General features: G+C 44.3%; 1 protein-coding gene across 13 annotated transcripts in view; it reads left to right on the top strand.

Annotated features, from left to right (window-relative positions):
* The window catches only part of LOC137344858 (elastin-like), a 306346-nt gene that overhangs the window by 137239 nt on the left and 151741 nt on the right, over positions 1–17366 (top strand). For 11 of the 13 annotated variants that reach the window (XM_068008078.1, XM_068008072.1, XM_068008081.1 and 8 more), the window contains 4 exons: positions 1468–1503; positions 6593–6664; positions 11736–11771; positions 15529–15630. In XM_068008078.1, coding sequence (XP_067864179.1) covers positions 1468–1503; positions 6593–6664; positions 11736–11771; positions 15529–15630 — 246 coding nt within the window. The remainder of the gene's footprint in view (positions 1–1467; positions 1504–6592; positions 6665–11735; positions 11772–15528; positions 15631–17366) is intronic. The other 2 variants (XM_068008071.1, XM_068008082.1) reach the window with 2 other exon arrangements.

Genomic DNA, 17366 nt, shown 5'->3' with positions numbered 1-17366 from the left:
CCGGAAGTGCTCCACCCACCATATTAGATCAGGCTGTTCCATTGGTTTCAGGTGCGCACACTAAAACTAAGGAAGAAGTTATTCAAATTAGAGCCCCGCCCTTCTTGCAAGGCCCTTTTGCGATTTTGGTATGCTGCTGCGTGTGACACACCACATGCTGACCTCATCCAGCAACTGAAAATTGAATCAAGCAGCCTTTGGTCATCAAAGCAGAATCCAAGGTGCCCAACTGATTTTCCTCTGCTGGTTGCTAGTTGTTCAGATGAGAAACGGGTAAGCAGTACCTATATGTTTAAGCCCCACCCTGGTACTTCAGCGCATGATCTAGGCTGACATTTCAATGCATTGCTGTGTTGTTGGAAGTGCCATCTTTCTGATGAGATTCTAAAATATCCTGATCTGGTGGTTCACAAGGATACAAAAGATCCTACAGCACAATTTGTGGAAGAGCAGGGAGTTGTCCGCCCTCAGCCAACACGACCAAAGAAACAAATGAACTGGTTATCCAACTTTTTGTTTGTGAGACCTTGCTCTGTGCAAATTGTCTTCCCCGTTTGACTACATCACACAGTAACTTCACTTCAAGAGTAATTAATTGGTTGTGAAGTGCATTTGATCATCCGGATGATGTGATAAATGCAAGTTCTTTCTTTAGGTTGTCATATTAAATCAAAACCTGGGGGTTTTCTTCGGTTCCCTCAGAAGAATTGGAAAGAAACATATTTTTTCTTGGAAAGTTTAACCATGGTTGGCCACCTCCATTGGGGGACTAAGTGTGAAATTTGATGTGGGTGTGACTCCAATGAGATTTTGATGGGATCAGTACCATTTTAGTTGCTAGAAGCACAAGAGCTGTTGCGTCTGCATGTCAACATTCTGTATTTGTTCCAAACATTTCCACGGAATATGAGTGATGATGCTACAAACAGTACTCCCAAAGAACACCAGGCCATGTATGAAAAGGTTCAGATACAGAATTAATCATCACTTGCTGAGGAAAATTGATGGAGCATCCATTGAGCTGGGGAAATCTGTTGGTAGCCCAGTCCAATGGATAATCAAACAACCTTTGTTCAGCAAACTTCTCTGTGTTCCCAGTAACCATGTGTGTTATTTTCCCTCGCTACTTCAGTTCCTAATGATGCAACCTGTTGAAATGCAATCTAATATACAAAAGAAGAGGTTTTCCTGTAAGTCCATGGTAGGTTAAATTGCACATGCTCTATGTCAGAGATGGAAATTAATGGGCAAATAGCCTTTTCTTATTCCATGTTTTCTTGTGATCTTAAAGATTACTATGCTTTGTTAGTTCGATTTGAGCAATTTGCATTGATATTGAATCTTTCAGAAATGGGGTTTATCTGGAATGAGGTGGTCCTGTTGATCTTTATAATGTTACTCATTGTTCTACTCTGTGTGTAGCTGGTCTCTGCTCTGTCATAACTTGTCAATCCTCTGTCATTGCAGGTGGATATGCGGCAGCTAAAGCTGCTAAATATGGAGGTAAATCTTCATACTTTTGAAGTTTGTAAAAGCACCACATTATTATTGGGAAAAAATCTTCTTGACAAGTATAGAATGTACATGACAATTAAATTTATCATCAAGTAAAAAATAAATTTGAAGCCCAGCTATAATGGTTTCCTCATGGCAGGAACATTTGACCAAATACCACTATCAGCTTTTTTCACTTTACCAACAGTGAAGTGTTTTTAGAAAGAAATACCTTTCTGCAATTTGACTGCATTGAGTTTGGCTTTGAAAAGCTGCTGCCTGATACTGTGGTTGTAGTTCCATAAACTGAACAGTAACCATTGTCTGAGCACACAGAGAATTTGGAATATGAGCCAGGAGTTCCACAATTCTGTCTAGTCTTCATTGCAAGGGTAAGGCAGAGAGAAACCAAAAAACACCTTGCCACATGAGAAACAAGAACTGAAAGTCACAATCCTGGAAATAGACCAATACAATTGGCAGCAGCTAAGCACTTCATGGGAGACCTATATAAGAAAAGGATAGAATTAATAAGGTACATTATGGCTGCACAGGCAGTAACAGGGTCACAAACTGCTCAATATTCTCTCTTTCTACAATGCTCTACTTAGAATCATAGAATGGGTACAGCACAGAATTAGGCCATTCGGCCCGTCAAGCCCGTACCGGCTCTATGGAAGAGCAATCCAGCTAGTCTCGCTCCCCCGCCCTTTCCCCGTGGCCCTGCAAATTTTTTTCCTTCAAGAACTTATCCAATTCCCTTTTGAAAGCCATGATTGAATCCGCCTCTATCACCCTTTCAGGCAGTGCATTCCAGATCATAACCACTCGCTGCGTAAAAAAGTTTTTCCTCATGTTGCCTTTGGTTTTTTTCCAATTACATTAAATCTGTGTCCTCTGGTTCTCGACCCTTCTGCCAATGAGAACAGCTTATCTCTATTTGCTCTGTCTAGACCCCTCATGATTTTAAACACCTCTATCAAATCTCCTCTCAACCTTCTCTAATCTAAGGAGAACAACCCCAGCTTCTCCAGTCTACCCACGTAACTGAAGTCCCTCATCCCTGGAACTATTCTAGTAAATCCTTTCTGTACCCTCTGTAAGGCCTTCACATCCTTCCTAAAGTGCGTTGGGCAGAATTGGACACAAAACTCCAGTAGTGGCCGAACCAGTGTTTTATAAAGTTCATCAAAACTTCCCTACTTTTGTACTCTTTGCCTCTATTTATAAAGCCCAGGATTCCATATGCTTTTTTAACCACTTTCTCAACCTTTCCTGCCACCTTCAGTGATTTGTGCACATATACCCTCGGGTCTCTCTGTTTCTGCATCCCCTTTAGAATTATATCCTTTAGTTTATATTGTCTCCCCTCGTTCTTCCTACCAAAATGTATCACTTCACACTTCTCTGTGTTAAATTTCATCTGCCACGTTTCCATCCATTCCACCAGCTTGCCTATGTCCTCTTGAAGTCCATCACTGTCCTCCTCACTGTTCACTACACTTCCAATTTGGAAATTGTGCCCTGTATACCCAAGTCCAAGTCATCAATATATATCAAGAAAAGCAGTGGTCCCATTTCCGACCCCGGGGAACACCACTGTACACCTTCCTCCAGTCCGAAAAACAACTGTTCACGACTACTGTCTGTTTCCTGTCACTTAGCCAATCTCGTATCCATGCTGCCACTGCCCCTTTTATTCCATGGGCTTCAACTTTGCTGACAAGCCTATTATGTGGCACTTTATCCAATGCCTTTTGAAAGTCCAGATAAACCACATCAACTGCATTGCCCGCATCAACCCTCTCTGTTACCTTATCAAAAAACTCAATCAGGTTAGTTAAACACTCTTTGCATTTAGCAAATCCATGCTGGCTTTCCTTAATTAATCCACACTGGTCCAAGTGACTGTTAATTTTATCCCGGATTATTGTATCTAAAAGTTTCCCCACCACTGAGGTTAAACTGGCCTGTAGTTGCTGGGTTTATCCTTGCACCCTTTTTTGAACAATTCATACTTATTATTAATTCTTTCATTCATACTTTATTGATGTCCATCTGAATAATTACTTGCTGTGTTTGAAACCGGTGGCTTATTTCGATACTATCCACAAGATTTTTGAGTTTTGTAGTCTTTTCCATTTTGGGATATTTCTTCTTCATTCCAACAGTGACCATCAGTAACAACCGACATTGTTACTTATAATTTTTAAATCTAGTAACTTTGATCATTTCCCAGGCATACACAACAGGTTCCTCAGGTGTGCCACCTGTTGTATCATGGCACGGCTTTCTAGCATATTTACATCAGATTCCTGTGTCACGTCAGTTAACATCAGCACTAGAGGGTTTAGGTAATCTGTCAAGGGAAGTTGCAGGAACAGGATTATGCAAGTGAAACACCTCTTAGCTGTCCCATTGCAACCTTGGATACAGTTGGGCATCAGTTAGAATCAATGAGGTCACATTTGTGGGTTGTAAGGGGACATAATATTAAAATTAGTGCTAGGCCATTTAGGATTGAAATCAGGAAGCACTTCTTCACTCAAAGGGTAGTGGAAATTTGGTACACTCTTTGCCCCCTCCGCCCAGAAGGCAGTGGATACTGGGGCAATTTAAATTTTCATGCCTGAGGTTGATAGATTTTGGTTAGGTAAAGGCATCAGATGATCTGGATCAACGCTAGTAAGTGGAGTTGAAGTAAAGAGCAGCCATAACCAAATTGAATGGTGGAGCAGCTGTGGTTACAGTTATAAGTGCACACCCAGGGAAGAGGCAGGTGTGTCTCATGTGCTGCTAGCTGAGTGACACACCCTCATGACTCATTTGGTTCTCAGATCATTATCCTGAAGAAAACAGCACTTATCTCAGCCCCTTTCTAAGAGCCTCCATGCCCTTTCCTGTGGTGGAAACCGCACAAGTTACTCCAAGCATCATTCCGGTTCCTTAAAATGATGGACAGTCCCAGTCTGATCACTGTCACCCTTGACTGAAACCTGATTGTACAATATCTCTCTCAGTACATTCGTCATCTTCAGTGCCAAGGTGACCCAGAGCCTCAATGTGGTTGACCCAGGTGTGTTGCTCTGTATGTTGTGTTTTCTCCAAATCTTCCAAAGTTAACCTTTACAGCTTTCATTTTGCACTCCTCTCTTCTGTTAGCTCCAGAGAATGGCAGATATCACACACTGACCAGAGTTTACAGAATAGTGCAGTTAAAACATTTACATTTAACATTTAATAATAGGTAGGTCATAAATCAACAAATTTTAAGTGTATAATGAGAAAGTATATAATTGGTCAGCTACCCTTTATAAGACCTTCTTTGAAGGGATTATGAAATAAATTGTTGATTCACTAAACACAGTCCTGGTAAATTCAGTCAGCTTTATTTTTCTGGTAAAGCTTTTTGAATTGGGTTATGATACAATGTATCGCCTCAAGCAGAGATTGAAATAGATTGTTCGTCTAATCAAATACCAGAATTTTGGATGAGCTGTTGCAAATTCCAGCTTTTAACATGTAGGCCTAGATTTTGACTTGAAGCCGGGAAGAGAGCGAGGGCGAAGTTTATCGGATGCCAAACCCGGACGTGAAGTTGGCGGGTTGAAATTTGCGATCACAACTCAATTGAATGATAAAAATTTTATTTCTGGGTTTCATGCCTGGCAGCCAGCCAGATTAACAGGCTGGCTGTGTGTTGGGAGGGAAAGCAGCCTACAAGAGATCAGAGTCCTCGGGGTTTGTACAGGGAGAGATCGGGATCTTTCGGGGTTGGATGGGGGGTGGTGCGGGGAGAGATCGGGATCTTTCGGGGTTGGGTGGGGGTCAGGGAGAGATCAGTATGTTTGGGGGTTGGATTGGGTGGGGGTTGGGGAGAGATCAGGATCTTTGGGGATTGGATGGGGATGGGGGCCGGGGAGAGATTGGGATATTTGGGGGTTCGATGGGTTGGGGGTCGGGGAAAGATAGTGATCTTTGGGGGTTGGGTGGGGTGGGGGCCGGGGAGAGATCGGGATCTTTGGGGGTTGGATGGGGATCGGGGAGAGATCGAGATCTTTGGGGGTTGGATGGGGATGGGGATCGGGGCAAGATCGAGATCTTCGGGGGTTGGATGGGGGGGGTTCGGGAGAGATCGGGATCTTAGGGGTTTGGATGGGAGGTTCAGGGAGAGATTGGGATCTTTGGGGGTTGGATGGCAGGGGCCAATCGCAGGGGGGGGAGGTGAGAAGTCGGCTATCGGGGGAGGTGAGAACTCGTCCAGCGTGAGGGGGAGGGTGGTCTCGGACATCGGGGCATTTCGGACATCGGCGGGGGAGTCGGCCGATTGCGGGGGTCCGATCGCGGCAGGTAAGCTTGTTGGGCCTGGCCCATAAGCAGTGCAATAAAGGCACTTACCTCATGGATTCTCCTTTCCACTGGCGAGGTTCATGAGCCGCAGCAAACCCACGCTGGAGGTGTGAAATTTAAAGTTGTCAAATTCAATTTTTTAAAAACTGCTTAACTTCTCACAAGGACGTTAATTGAAGCTATAAATACCTGCCCGCCAGAACTAATTAAAGTCCTGACTGCGGCGAGCACGTTCCTCACACTCATCCAAACGAGCCTCGATTAAACCTGGAAGTGGGCACGTTGGAACTGGGTTGCGGTTGCGCTCCAAAAATCAAATGTTTTAACCACACACCCGTCCCCACCCCATCTGCTCTTGGGGGTTAAAAACGCCCCCATAGTGTCAAACCACTCCCCCACCAACTACTTTTTTGTAGCACTGTTTTACTGTTTTCAGACTTTTCATCACGCACTACATATACTACACGAGCAATTCACATTATTGTGTCACATCCAAAATCTAAAAAATAGTATAAACTATTTCTTCCTCATCAAAGATCAATTCTACTAATTCAGTCACGGAACTGAATGCCTTTGAACTTTTGATCACACTCCACAATCTGTCCTTATAACGAATGAAAGCAGCAATTCAAGCTTTGTGACAGGTAGTCTTTGTAATACTGCAGTGTGTTTAGTCCCAATAGTATGTTCTTCTGTTAGGTTTATTTGACACATTGATGATTGTAACTCTCCTGTGCTGGCATTCTAGGGGGTGTACCTGGAGGAGTTCTAGGGGGTGTACCTGGAGGAGTTCCAGGGGGTGTACCTGGAGGCATACCAGGTAATTTGATCTCTCATTAACAACATTTTAGATTCATTGAGATGAGTTAAATGAAATGTTATTATTGTCAGTTTTACAATCCAATCTTTTTAGCATGCTTTTACTCTACAATTGTAGTCTTTCACTTTGTATCAATGCAGCAGTTATAATGCAAATGCAGCCTGAATCCATGGCCATGGCCTGGCCAGACACAAGAACAAAGTGAAGTGAGATTCCCTGGAGGAGACTTTGGATCCTCTACCTGCCCAGTCTGAAATCCAGCCTCCTATTAATTGGAGCCCCAGGTTTGAGTATTCACGGTCTCGGGCCTAGAAAATCGCTCACTTCATGCCTATTTTTCAGGCACTGTATGGCCTTCTAAGTCTCCAACATGGTGGGCAGGAAGCGCCGCAAATTTCCAGCCGAAGTGCTGCGCTTGCCAGGTTGGATCAGGCTGTTTCATTGGCGTCAGATGCGCACGCTAGAACTAAGGAAGAAGTTATTCAAATTAGGGACCTGCACTTCTTGCAAGGCCCTTTTGCGATTTTGGTATGCTGCAGCGCGTGACACACCACATGCTGACCTCATTAAGGCAGAGTCCAAGGTGCCCAACTGATTTTCCTCTGCTGGTCACTAGTTCTTCAAATGAGAATATATAAATTAACATGACAACTCATCAAACACCCTTGTGTATACCCTAGGTGAATTACAATTGTTTAGCCTTTCTAGTGTTTCTATGCGGTACATCCCCTGTGGCTTTAGCTGAGGTAGTGGCCGGTTGCTCAGATATCTGCCCTGACTACTGAGATGCTCTCGGCCTACAACCTCTGGGTTTTGGAACCCGTGAGCACCCCACCAAAGACTGCTCCACCAGCACCTATGCAGGGGCAGACTCTGCCAACAGGAGAGGAGGCAGCAATGCGGGAACTGGTTGAGGAGGGGGCAATGGGTGAGACGTGGGTGCACTTTGAGTCGAGTCCCCAATTCCATGTCCCCTGTCACCATCATCCCTCTCCCGGGCCTGGCCAGCAAGTTGTGAGCAGATGTGCCGAGTTGTAAGGTCACAGCTAATGTATCTATCTGCCTGTTTAAGGCGGCAGACATATTGTCATCCAGAGTCCGCACGGCTGTTGTCGTGGCCTGCAGGACTCATTTGAGAGCAATGCTTGAAGCTCAATGGAGGCTACCATTCTCTCCATTGCAGACATTCTCGCACTTGCCTGCACCACCAATCCACTAGCGATGGAGTTGGTCTCCTCCATCCTCTCTCTTATTGTGGAGCATGTGCGTGGCATTTTTTCCATTATACCGCAAAGTTGCTGCTGCGCCTCTATCAATATCCTTCTCCATAATGGCCCCCAGGGTTCAGCATCTATGTCCAGCTGAGCAGAGCTTGGAGAGGAGTGTGTGACTGACATGGACTTTCCAGAGCTGCCCCTGACTTCAGTGTCTGCTCATGTACACTTGTGAGTGGTGAATCACCAGTTGACAACCAAATTAACTGTCTAGCAGGACCCACCAAAGTGCGAATACCAGCGCTGGTGCATGGCTGTATGTTCTGAGGTGCACCCTCAGAAGGAATGAGCTCCTCTGAGGAATCGCTTTCTTCCATTCCTGCTGATTCCTCTTGAAGGCCCTGGAAGACAACAGAAAGCGATATAAATGATTCATCACAAAAGTGACAATCTTTCCAATGACCAGGCTGAGGTCTGGCACAGTTATATCATTGATAAAATCGATTCATCGTGTGTGTGAAAGATGTTAAAATTCTGTCACAGCCATCTGTGGTTGCCAGTCTCTCCGTCTCCGATGAATAGGTATGCTACGGTTCGATTTATTTCCATAGCCTCCTTCTCCACATCTGTCACTTACACTGTGTGATGGGCCCCTTCCAGTTCTGCTCTTCTCCCTTGCGTTTTGCGCTCTCTTCTCCTACAAAGGGAGAAAGAACAGACCTGTGATTGACCGAGGGTGATGTATTCACCCTATGAATGAATTGCTTTGGGTGAGGCTGACCATGAAAGAGTTGCATCAGAAGTTGACTGTCAAACAGATACATCACATTGCATCAGGATTGGGTTGAGAGGCAGTGGTGGGTGAATAAATGGGCAGTTGAGGAAATGCATAGAAAGTGAAGGATGGTTGCTGTTGCTGACACTTAAGTGGGTGTGAGGAGTTATGTGATGTGATAGGCATGCCAGTGCGGAGTGACGGGGTTGGGGGGGGTGGGGAGATGGTGTTGAACAACACAGGATGAGGGTAAATCAGATGCTGGATGGCCTAAAAATTGATAGAGAAGGTACTAGAAAGGCTAGCTGTACTTAAAGTAGATAAGTCACCTGGTCTGGATGGGATGCATCCTTGGTTGCTGAGGGAAGTAAGGGTCGAATTTGCGGCGGTACTGGCTGTAATCTTCCAAACATCCTTAGATACAGAGGTGGTGCCAGAGGACTGGAGAATTACAAATGTTACACCGTTGTTCAAAAAAGGATGTAAGGATAAACCCAGTAACTACAGGCCAGTCAGTTTGACCTCGATGGTGGGGAAACCTTTAGAAACGATAATGCGAGACAGAATTAGCGGTCACTTGGACAAGTGTGGATTGATTAGGGAAAGCCAGCACAGATTTGTTAAAGGCAAATCATGTTTAACTAACTTGATAGAGTTTTTTGTTGAGGTAACAGAGAGGGTAGATGAGGGCAATGCAGTTGTTGTGGTATATATGGACTTTCAAGAAGTGTTTGATAAAGTGCCACGTAATAGGCTTGTCATCAAGATTAAAGCCCATGGATTAAAGGGGGCAGTAGAAGCATGGATACAAAATTGGTTAAGTAACAGGAAGCAGAGAGTAGTGGTCAATGGTTGTTTTGCGGACTGGAGGGAGGTGTACAGTGGTGTTCCTCAGGGGTCGTTATTGTGACCACTGCTTTCCTTGATATATAAATGATTTGGATTTGGGTGTACAGAGCACAATTACAAAATTTGCAGATGAAAAAAAACTTGTAAGTGTAGAGAACAGTGAGGAGGATAGTGATAAACTTCAAGAGGATATAGACAGGCTGGTGAAATGGGCGGACATGTGGCAGATGAAATTTAATGCAGAAAAATGATAAGTGATATATTTGGGTAGGAAGGAGAAGGAAAGGCAATATGAACTGGAGGGCACAATTCTAAAAGGGGAAAGGAACAGCGAGATCTGGGGGTATATGTGCACAAATCGTTGAAAGTGGCAGGGCAGGTTGAGAAAGCGGTTAAAAAAGCACATGGGATCCTGGGCTCTATAAATAGACGCATAGAGTACAAAAACAAGGTGGTCACAATGAACCTTTATAAAACACTAGTTCGACGACAACTGGAGTATTGTGTCCAGTTCTGGGCACCGCACTTTAGGAATGATGCAAAGACCTTAAAGAGGGTGCAGAAAAGATTTACTGGAATGATTCCAGGAATGAGGGACTTCAGTTATGTGGATAGACTGGAGAAGCTGGGGCTGTTCTCCTTGGAACAGAGAAGGTTGAGAGGAGATTTGATAGAGGTATTTAAAATCATGAAGGGTCTAGACAGAATAGAGAGAGAGAAACTGTTCCTGTTGACGGAAGGGTCAAGAACCAGAAGACATGGATTTAAGGTGATTGGCAAAAGAACTAAAGGTGACATGAGGAAAAACATTTTTACACAGCGAGTGGTTAGGATCTGGAATGCACTACCGGGGGGGTGGTGGAGGCAGATTCAATCCTAGCTTTCAAAAGGGAACTGGATAAGTACTTGAAAGAAAAAATCTACAGGGCTATGGAGATAGGGTGGGGGGAGTGGGACTAGCTGAATTGCTCTTGCATGGAGCCGGCACTGACTTGATCGGCCGAATGGCCTCCTTTCGTGCTGCAACTTTTCTATGATTCTATCAGCAACTCTACTCACTTTTCCTGACCTGGTTAGGTTATTAAAATGCTTTCTGCACTGAACTGAAGACCTAGGCACCGTGCTGTTGCTGCTGACCTCTTCTGCCAACTCCATCAAAGCATTTTTGGTTACAGAGCCAGATTTCTTCCTTCCATCCATTGGAAACATTACCTCCCTCCTGGCTCTCACTGCAGCCAGCAGTACATCCGGGGAGACATCATTAAATCTAGGGGCAACCTTTGCTTTCCTAGATTCCATTTCTCCTTTCTCCTTCAAAATTCATTATTGGAATGGCACTTTAAACAGTGGGCTTTAAATCATGTCATTCGGGTGCACAGTAGGCCCGCTGTGCAACTTGGAGACGCGAAACCCGGAAACAAAGGTACGATCACAGATTTAAACCTGCTTACTTTGCCTCCAGGGTGGGTGCGCAAATACACCCACCCGTTGACTTCCCGCTGCCATGCTAAAATCATGGCCCATGAGTGAAATTTGATGTGGGTATCGCTTCTCAATGAAATTTTGAAGGGATCAGCACCATTGGAGTTGGTAGAAACACAAGAGCTGTTGCAGCTGCCTGTCAACATTCTGTATTAGTTCCAAAGGTTTCCACTGTATATGAGTGATGAAGCTTTAAACACTACTGCCATAGAACACCAGTCCACGTATGCAAAGGTTCAGATATAGAATTAATCATCAATTGCTGATGAAAGATTGCTGGAACATCCATTGAGCTGGGGAAATCTGTTGGTAGTTCAGCCCAATGGGTACTCAAGCAACCTTTGCACAGCAAGCTTCTCTGTGCTCCCAGTAGCCACCGGAATCTATTTTGTGAGACATTTGCCCTTGTTGCTTAAGTTCTTTTTGGATCCAACCTGTTGTAAAGCCTTCTAATAAATAAAAGAATAGTCAGGGTTTACTATAAGCCCATGATAAGGTAAATTGCACATGCTGTATTTAAGAGATGAAAATTAATGAGCAAATTGCCTTTTCTTCCATGTTTTCTTGTGATCTTAAAGATTACTATATTTTGTTAGTTTTTGAACAGTTTTCATTACTATTGAATATATCAGAAATGGGTTTTATCTGGAATGAGGTAGTCCTATTGATCTTCATAATGTTACTCATTTTTCTACTCTGTACGAAGCTGGTCTCTGCTCTGTCATAACTTGTCAATCCTCTGTCATTGCAGGTGGATACGCGGCAGCTAAAGCTGCTAAATATGGAGGTAAATCTTCCTACTTTTGTAATTTGTAAAAGCATCACGCTATTATTGTATTAGTAAGCATAGAATATTAATGGGAAAAATCTTCTTGACAAGTATAGAATGTACATAACAATTAAATTCTTGATCAAGTAAAGAATAAATTTCAAGCCCAGTTACAATGGTTTCCTCATGATTTGTCTAAATATCACTCAACTCTTCTCACTTTACTTTGTAATTACCAACATTGAAGTGTTTTTAGAAAGAAATACCATTCTGCAATTTGGCTGCATTGCGTTTGCCTTTGAGAAGCTGCTGCCTGATACTGTGGTTGTAGTTCCATACTGAACAATATTCATTTTCTGAGTACACAGAGAATTTGGAGTACGAGCCGGGAGTTCCACAATTCTGTCTGGTCTTCATTACGAGGATTTTGTACAGAGAGAAACCAAAAAACATCTTGCCACATGAGAAACAACAGTGAAAGTCAAAATCCTGGAAATAGACTAATATGAAATGTTCAATTGGCATTAGCTAGGCACTTAATGAGAGATCTGTATAAGAAAAGGATGGAATTAATAAGGTGCACTAACAGGAATCAGAGCTAAAACAAATGGCTGCACAGGCAGTAACAGAGCCTCAAACTGCTCAATATTCTCTTTCTGTAATGCTTTACTTCTTTCATTCGTGATGTTCATTTGATTAATTACTAGCTCTGTTTGAAGCTGGTGGCTTATTTTGATACTATCCACTAGATTTTTAAATTTGTAGTCTTTTCCCTTTTGCGATATTTCTTCATCATTCCATCAATGACCACCAATAACAACTGACATTGTTACTTATAAACATTACATCATATTCTCAGACATACACAATGGGTTCCTCAGGTACCACCTGTTGTATCATGGCACAGCTTTCTAGTACATTACCTCAGATTCTTGTGCCACATCAGTTAACACCAGCATTAGTGGGTTTAGGTAATCTGTCAAGGGAAATTGCAGGAACAGGATTGTGCAAGTGAAACACCTCTTAGCTGCCCCATTGCAACCTTGGGAACAGTTAGGCATCAGTTGGAATCAATCGGGACTTTTGGTTTTAAGGGGACTTTTTTAAAAAAATTAGGGCTAGGCCATTTAGGAATGTAATCAGGAAGCACTTTTTCACACAAAGGGTAGTGGAAATTTAGTACTCTCTAACCCCAAAAGGCTGTGGGTGCTGGGTCAGTTGATATTTTCAAGACTGAGATTAATATTTTTGTTGGATAAGGGCTTTAAACAATCTGGATCAAAGCTAGTAAATGAAGTTGAGGGACAGAGCAGCCATGACCAAATTGAATGGTTGGACAGCCTCGAGTGGAGGTGTGGCCGCCTCCCATTTGGACCCAGCTGTTACTCACTGGTGTCTTTTGTCATGCCAATTTAGTGCCATGTAGCACTACTTGTGTATTAACAGTGATGGGACGCTTATCGGCATGGTGGAATACTTGCTATGGTAATGTTTATGGTCTCAAGCCATCCTATATCAAGCTTTCCTCAAAGAGGTGCATAGCAGTACCAGCTGACAATTGCTTGGCACTGACTGGTGCTATTGGAGATCTAGCATTCATGCAAGCACATTAACAACTTGTTTAATCTTTTTCCACCGGCTAAAAGTCATTCATATCTCTACATGAGCAAGTTTCTTGCTGAGAGAAATTTGGCCTCCCTTGGTCTAGTACCGAGGCCCTTTCATATGCTTCCCTCTCAAAGAGCGTGTCTCAGTGATTGAGGGAATACAGGACCTTCACGTCTGCTTGTTTCTATATCACCTCTCCCCGGTTGTTTCAGAATCCACTTTTCTCTTTATTTACTGTTATAAATGCACATCCAGAGAAGAAGCTGTATGTCCCATGTGCTGCTAGTTGAGTGACAGCTCCCCATGACATTTGATTCTCAGATCATTACCATGAAGAAAACATCACTTATCTCAGTCCTTTTTTCTAAGAACCTCCATGCCCTTTCCCGTGGTGGAAACCGAACAGGTTACCCCAAGCATCATTCTGGTTCCTTCAAGTGATGCACAGTCCCATTCTGACTACCATCACCCTTGACTGAAACATCCTGTACCACATAGATTAATACCAGCGTACAATATCTCTCTCGGCACTTTCATCACCTTCAATGCCAAGGTGACCCAGAGCCTCAGTGTGGTTGTCCCTGGAGTGTTGCTATGTTGTGTTTTCTCCAAATCTTCCAAAGTTAGCCTTTTACAGGTTTCATTTTGCACTCCACCCTTCTCTTATGCTCCAAAGAATGGCAGATATCACATATTGACTAGAGTTTACAGAAATAAAATAATAATAGATAGGACAAATATCAACATAATCTTTGGGTATAAAGAGAAAGTCTATAATGGGTCAGCGACTCATCATAAGAACTTCTTTGAATGAAAAATGAAAAATATTGTTGATTCACGAAACACGGTCCTGGTTTCTGGCATGATAAATTCAGTCAGCTTCATTTTCTTTTAAAGCTTTCTGAATTGGCATACAATGTATTAATGTGTTTCCTCAAGTGGAGATAGAAATAGATGATTTCAATAAAGTACCAGAATTTTTGGAAGAACTGCTGAATTGTTGCAAATCACAGCTTTTAGCATTTAGGGGGCAATTTGAACATCCCATGATGGGCGTGAGAGGGTAAGGGGGAAGGAGGCATTGTTAAATTGGCGAATATGCAAAACCCACTGCGCACACGGCTACTTCCGTTTTACCTGCGACGGGTTTGGGGGCAACCGAGTAACCCGCTCTGGAGAGGCGGGTCCATTCCTGAGATTTTGCAGCTATTTGAACTTAACGCTGGCCTTTCGGGTTTCTCAGGGCTCGGGAAACCTGGCAGCTAAAGGGAGGTGGGAACAGCCGGCTCCAGCAGGTCAATGCTTTTCCAGCACTGCTTGTGGGACAGGAGAGCAGGAGTGCTCCCGCCCCCCTCCCAGCCCCCCAAGCAAATCTTCTGCCATGATTAACCGATCACCCCCATCCCGCTCCAAACCCGTGAGGTCTCCTAGTACACCCTCCCGATTGCTGGGCCGACTTTCTCCCCTCCCCCTCCCCCCACCAATCCACAAAGTCTCCCGGTCCCCACTCCCTTCCGATTGCCGTTCCGACTTCCTCCACCCAACCAAACCCCCCCCCCCAACTCGCGATATTTCCAGTTGTCGGGGACCATCCACAAGGATCCCTATCTGCGACCTCCTTCCGCAGGCTTTGCCGCCCAGCCGGCTGCTGGTCGGGAGATGGAGTAAAAAAAATGATAATAAGGTCCTGTCATTAAATTCGGCAGGATCACCCCGTTGCTGGCATTTGCGGATTTCCCCCCTGCAAACACGCATCCCCTCTCCCTCCCCACCTTCCCGTAAATCTCAAGGCCATAGTGTCACACCTCATCTCTCATCTCAGCCCCCCCCCACCACTACTTTTTTGAAACACTGTTTTCAGACTTTTTGTCATACTTCATATATATTACACGACCAATTCACATGATTGTGTCACATCCAAATTCTAAACAATAGAATCAACTATTTCTTCCTCAACAAAGATCATTTCTACTAATTCAGTCAAGGAACTGAACGCATTTGAACTTTTGATCACACTCCACAGTCTCTCCTTACAGCAAATGAAAACAACAATTCAAGCTTTGTGACAGGTAGTGTTAGTAATACTGCAATGTATTTAGTCCCAATAGTATGTTCTTCTCTTAGGTTTATTTGACATATTGATGATTGTAACTGTCCTATGCTGCAGTTCCAGGGGGTGTACCTGGAGGAGTTCCAGGGGGTGTACCTGGAGGAGTTCCAGGGGGTGTACCTGGAGGAGTTCCAGGGGGCGTACCCGGAGGAGTTCCAGGTAATTTGATCTCTCGGTAACAATACTTTGGATGTATTAAGTTTGATGAAAAGTGTATTTTTTATTATTGTCAGTTTTACAATGCAGCCTGTTAGCGTGCTTTTTTTATTCGTTCATGGGATGTGGGCGTTTCTGGCAAGGCCAGCATTTATTGCCCGTGAGCCGCCTTCTTGAACTGCTGCAGTCGGTGTGGTGAAGGTTCTCCCACAGTGCTGTTAGGTAGGAAATTCCAGGATTTTGACCGAGCAACAATGAAGGAACGGCAATATATTTCAAGTCGGGATGGTGTGTGACTTGGAGGGGAACGTGCAGGTGGTGTTGTTCCCATGTGCCTGCTGCCCTTGTCCTTCTAGGTGGTAGAGGTCGCGAGTTTGGGAGGTGCTGTCAAAGAAGCCATGGCAAGTTGCTGCAGTGCATCCTGTAAATGGATCACACAGCAGCCACTTTGTGTCAATGCTGCAGATATAGTGCAAATGCAGCCTGAATTGGCCGTCATGGCCTAGCCTGACACAAGAACAAAGTAGGGTGAGATTCCTTGGAGGAGACTTTGGATCCCCTAGCTGCCCAGTCAGGAACTGAGAGCCTCCTGTAAATTGGAGCCCCAGTTTTGTTTACGCACAGTCACTGGCCTAGAAATTTGCTCGCCTGCGCCCATTTTTCAGGCACAGTGGGGGCTAAATTGGGCCATGTAGCGCCCATTCTGCAGGCGGTACGCGGACACCTAAGCTCCAAAAATGGCGTCCGAGATGAGCGTGCACACTTCCGGCATGACGTGCGCACGTCATCTTATTAAAGGCGTTTGTGCGTGCGCACCTAATGAACGCCAACAGCATGTAGGGTAGGGAGTGTGCAATGTTGTTTTGAATAGACCGCTGCTATTTTGGAACTCCACATTCCAGCCAATGCCCTGTCTTAACCTCGCACAGCTGAACAGGTCTTAAACGGCATGGAGGACCCCCTACCAGCGCTATTTAATGGGATCATGCTGGCGTTAAGATTAGTTGCTGGATTATTGCTGCAGGGTGCAGATGCATTTGTACATGTTTTTGGAGGTCTCCTATACTTGAATACTATCGGGGGCCTCCCGCTGGTGTGTGCAGCCACTCAAAAATGCAGATAGCACTGGCTGCCAATTTAACACCCAGTATGCCCTCCCAGGTCATGAACATGTGGAAACACTTCTACATGCAAAGGGTGGTAGAAGAATGGCAGTTGATGCGAGATCAATTGTTAATTTTAAATCTGAGATTGATAGATTGATGTTAACCAAAGGTATTAAGGGATATGGGCCTATGGCGTGAATATGGAGTTTGTTCACCGATCAGCCATGATCTCATTGAATGGTGAAACAGACTCGAGGGGCTAAATGGCCTACTCTTGTTCCTATGTTCCCATAATAAAGTTTCAATACTCTACAGGGAGTGGGCTGGGTAGCTGACAGGCACAGCAAGGGCACTGGTGGAGTGGCAGGAGTGGGACAGGAATGTTGTCATTCTGAGAGAGGACAGCAGGTTCATGTTCCATGGAGCTACTACCACTTGCTGCCTTCTGTTATGCACCACCTTCCCCCGCAAGAAAGCGGGAAATGTGTCGGTCAGTGCCCTGCAAGATGTTTGGGTGATATGGCTGTCATGGTTGAATAGCTGCCAGTGTGTAACCTGTGCGGCTTGCAAAAGTGGTAATGTGTGAGGGTAAGATGAAGCATCTGATTGGAAGAATTGAGCAATGATTGAAAG

Source organism: Heptranchias perlo, chromosome 28 (genome assembly GCF_035084215.1).
Source record: "Heptranchias perlo isolate sHepPer1 chromosome 28, sHepPer1.hap1, whole genome shotgun sequence".
NCBI lineage: Eukaryota > Metazoa > Chordata > Chondrichthyes > Hexanchiformes > Hexanchidae > Heptranchias > Heptranchias perlo.
The sequence above is the reverse complement of the archived record's forward strand: the minus strand, read 5'-3'. Positions and strand labels throughout refer to the sequence as shown.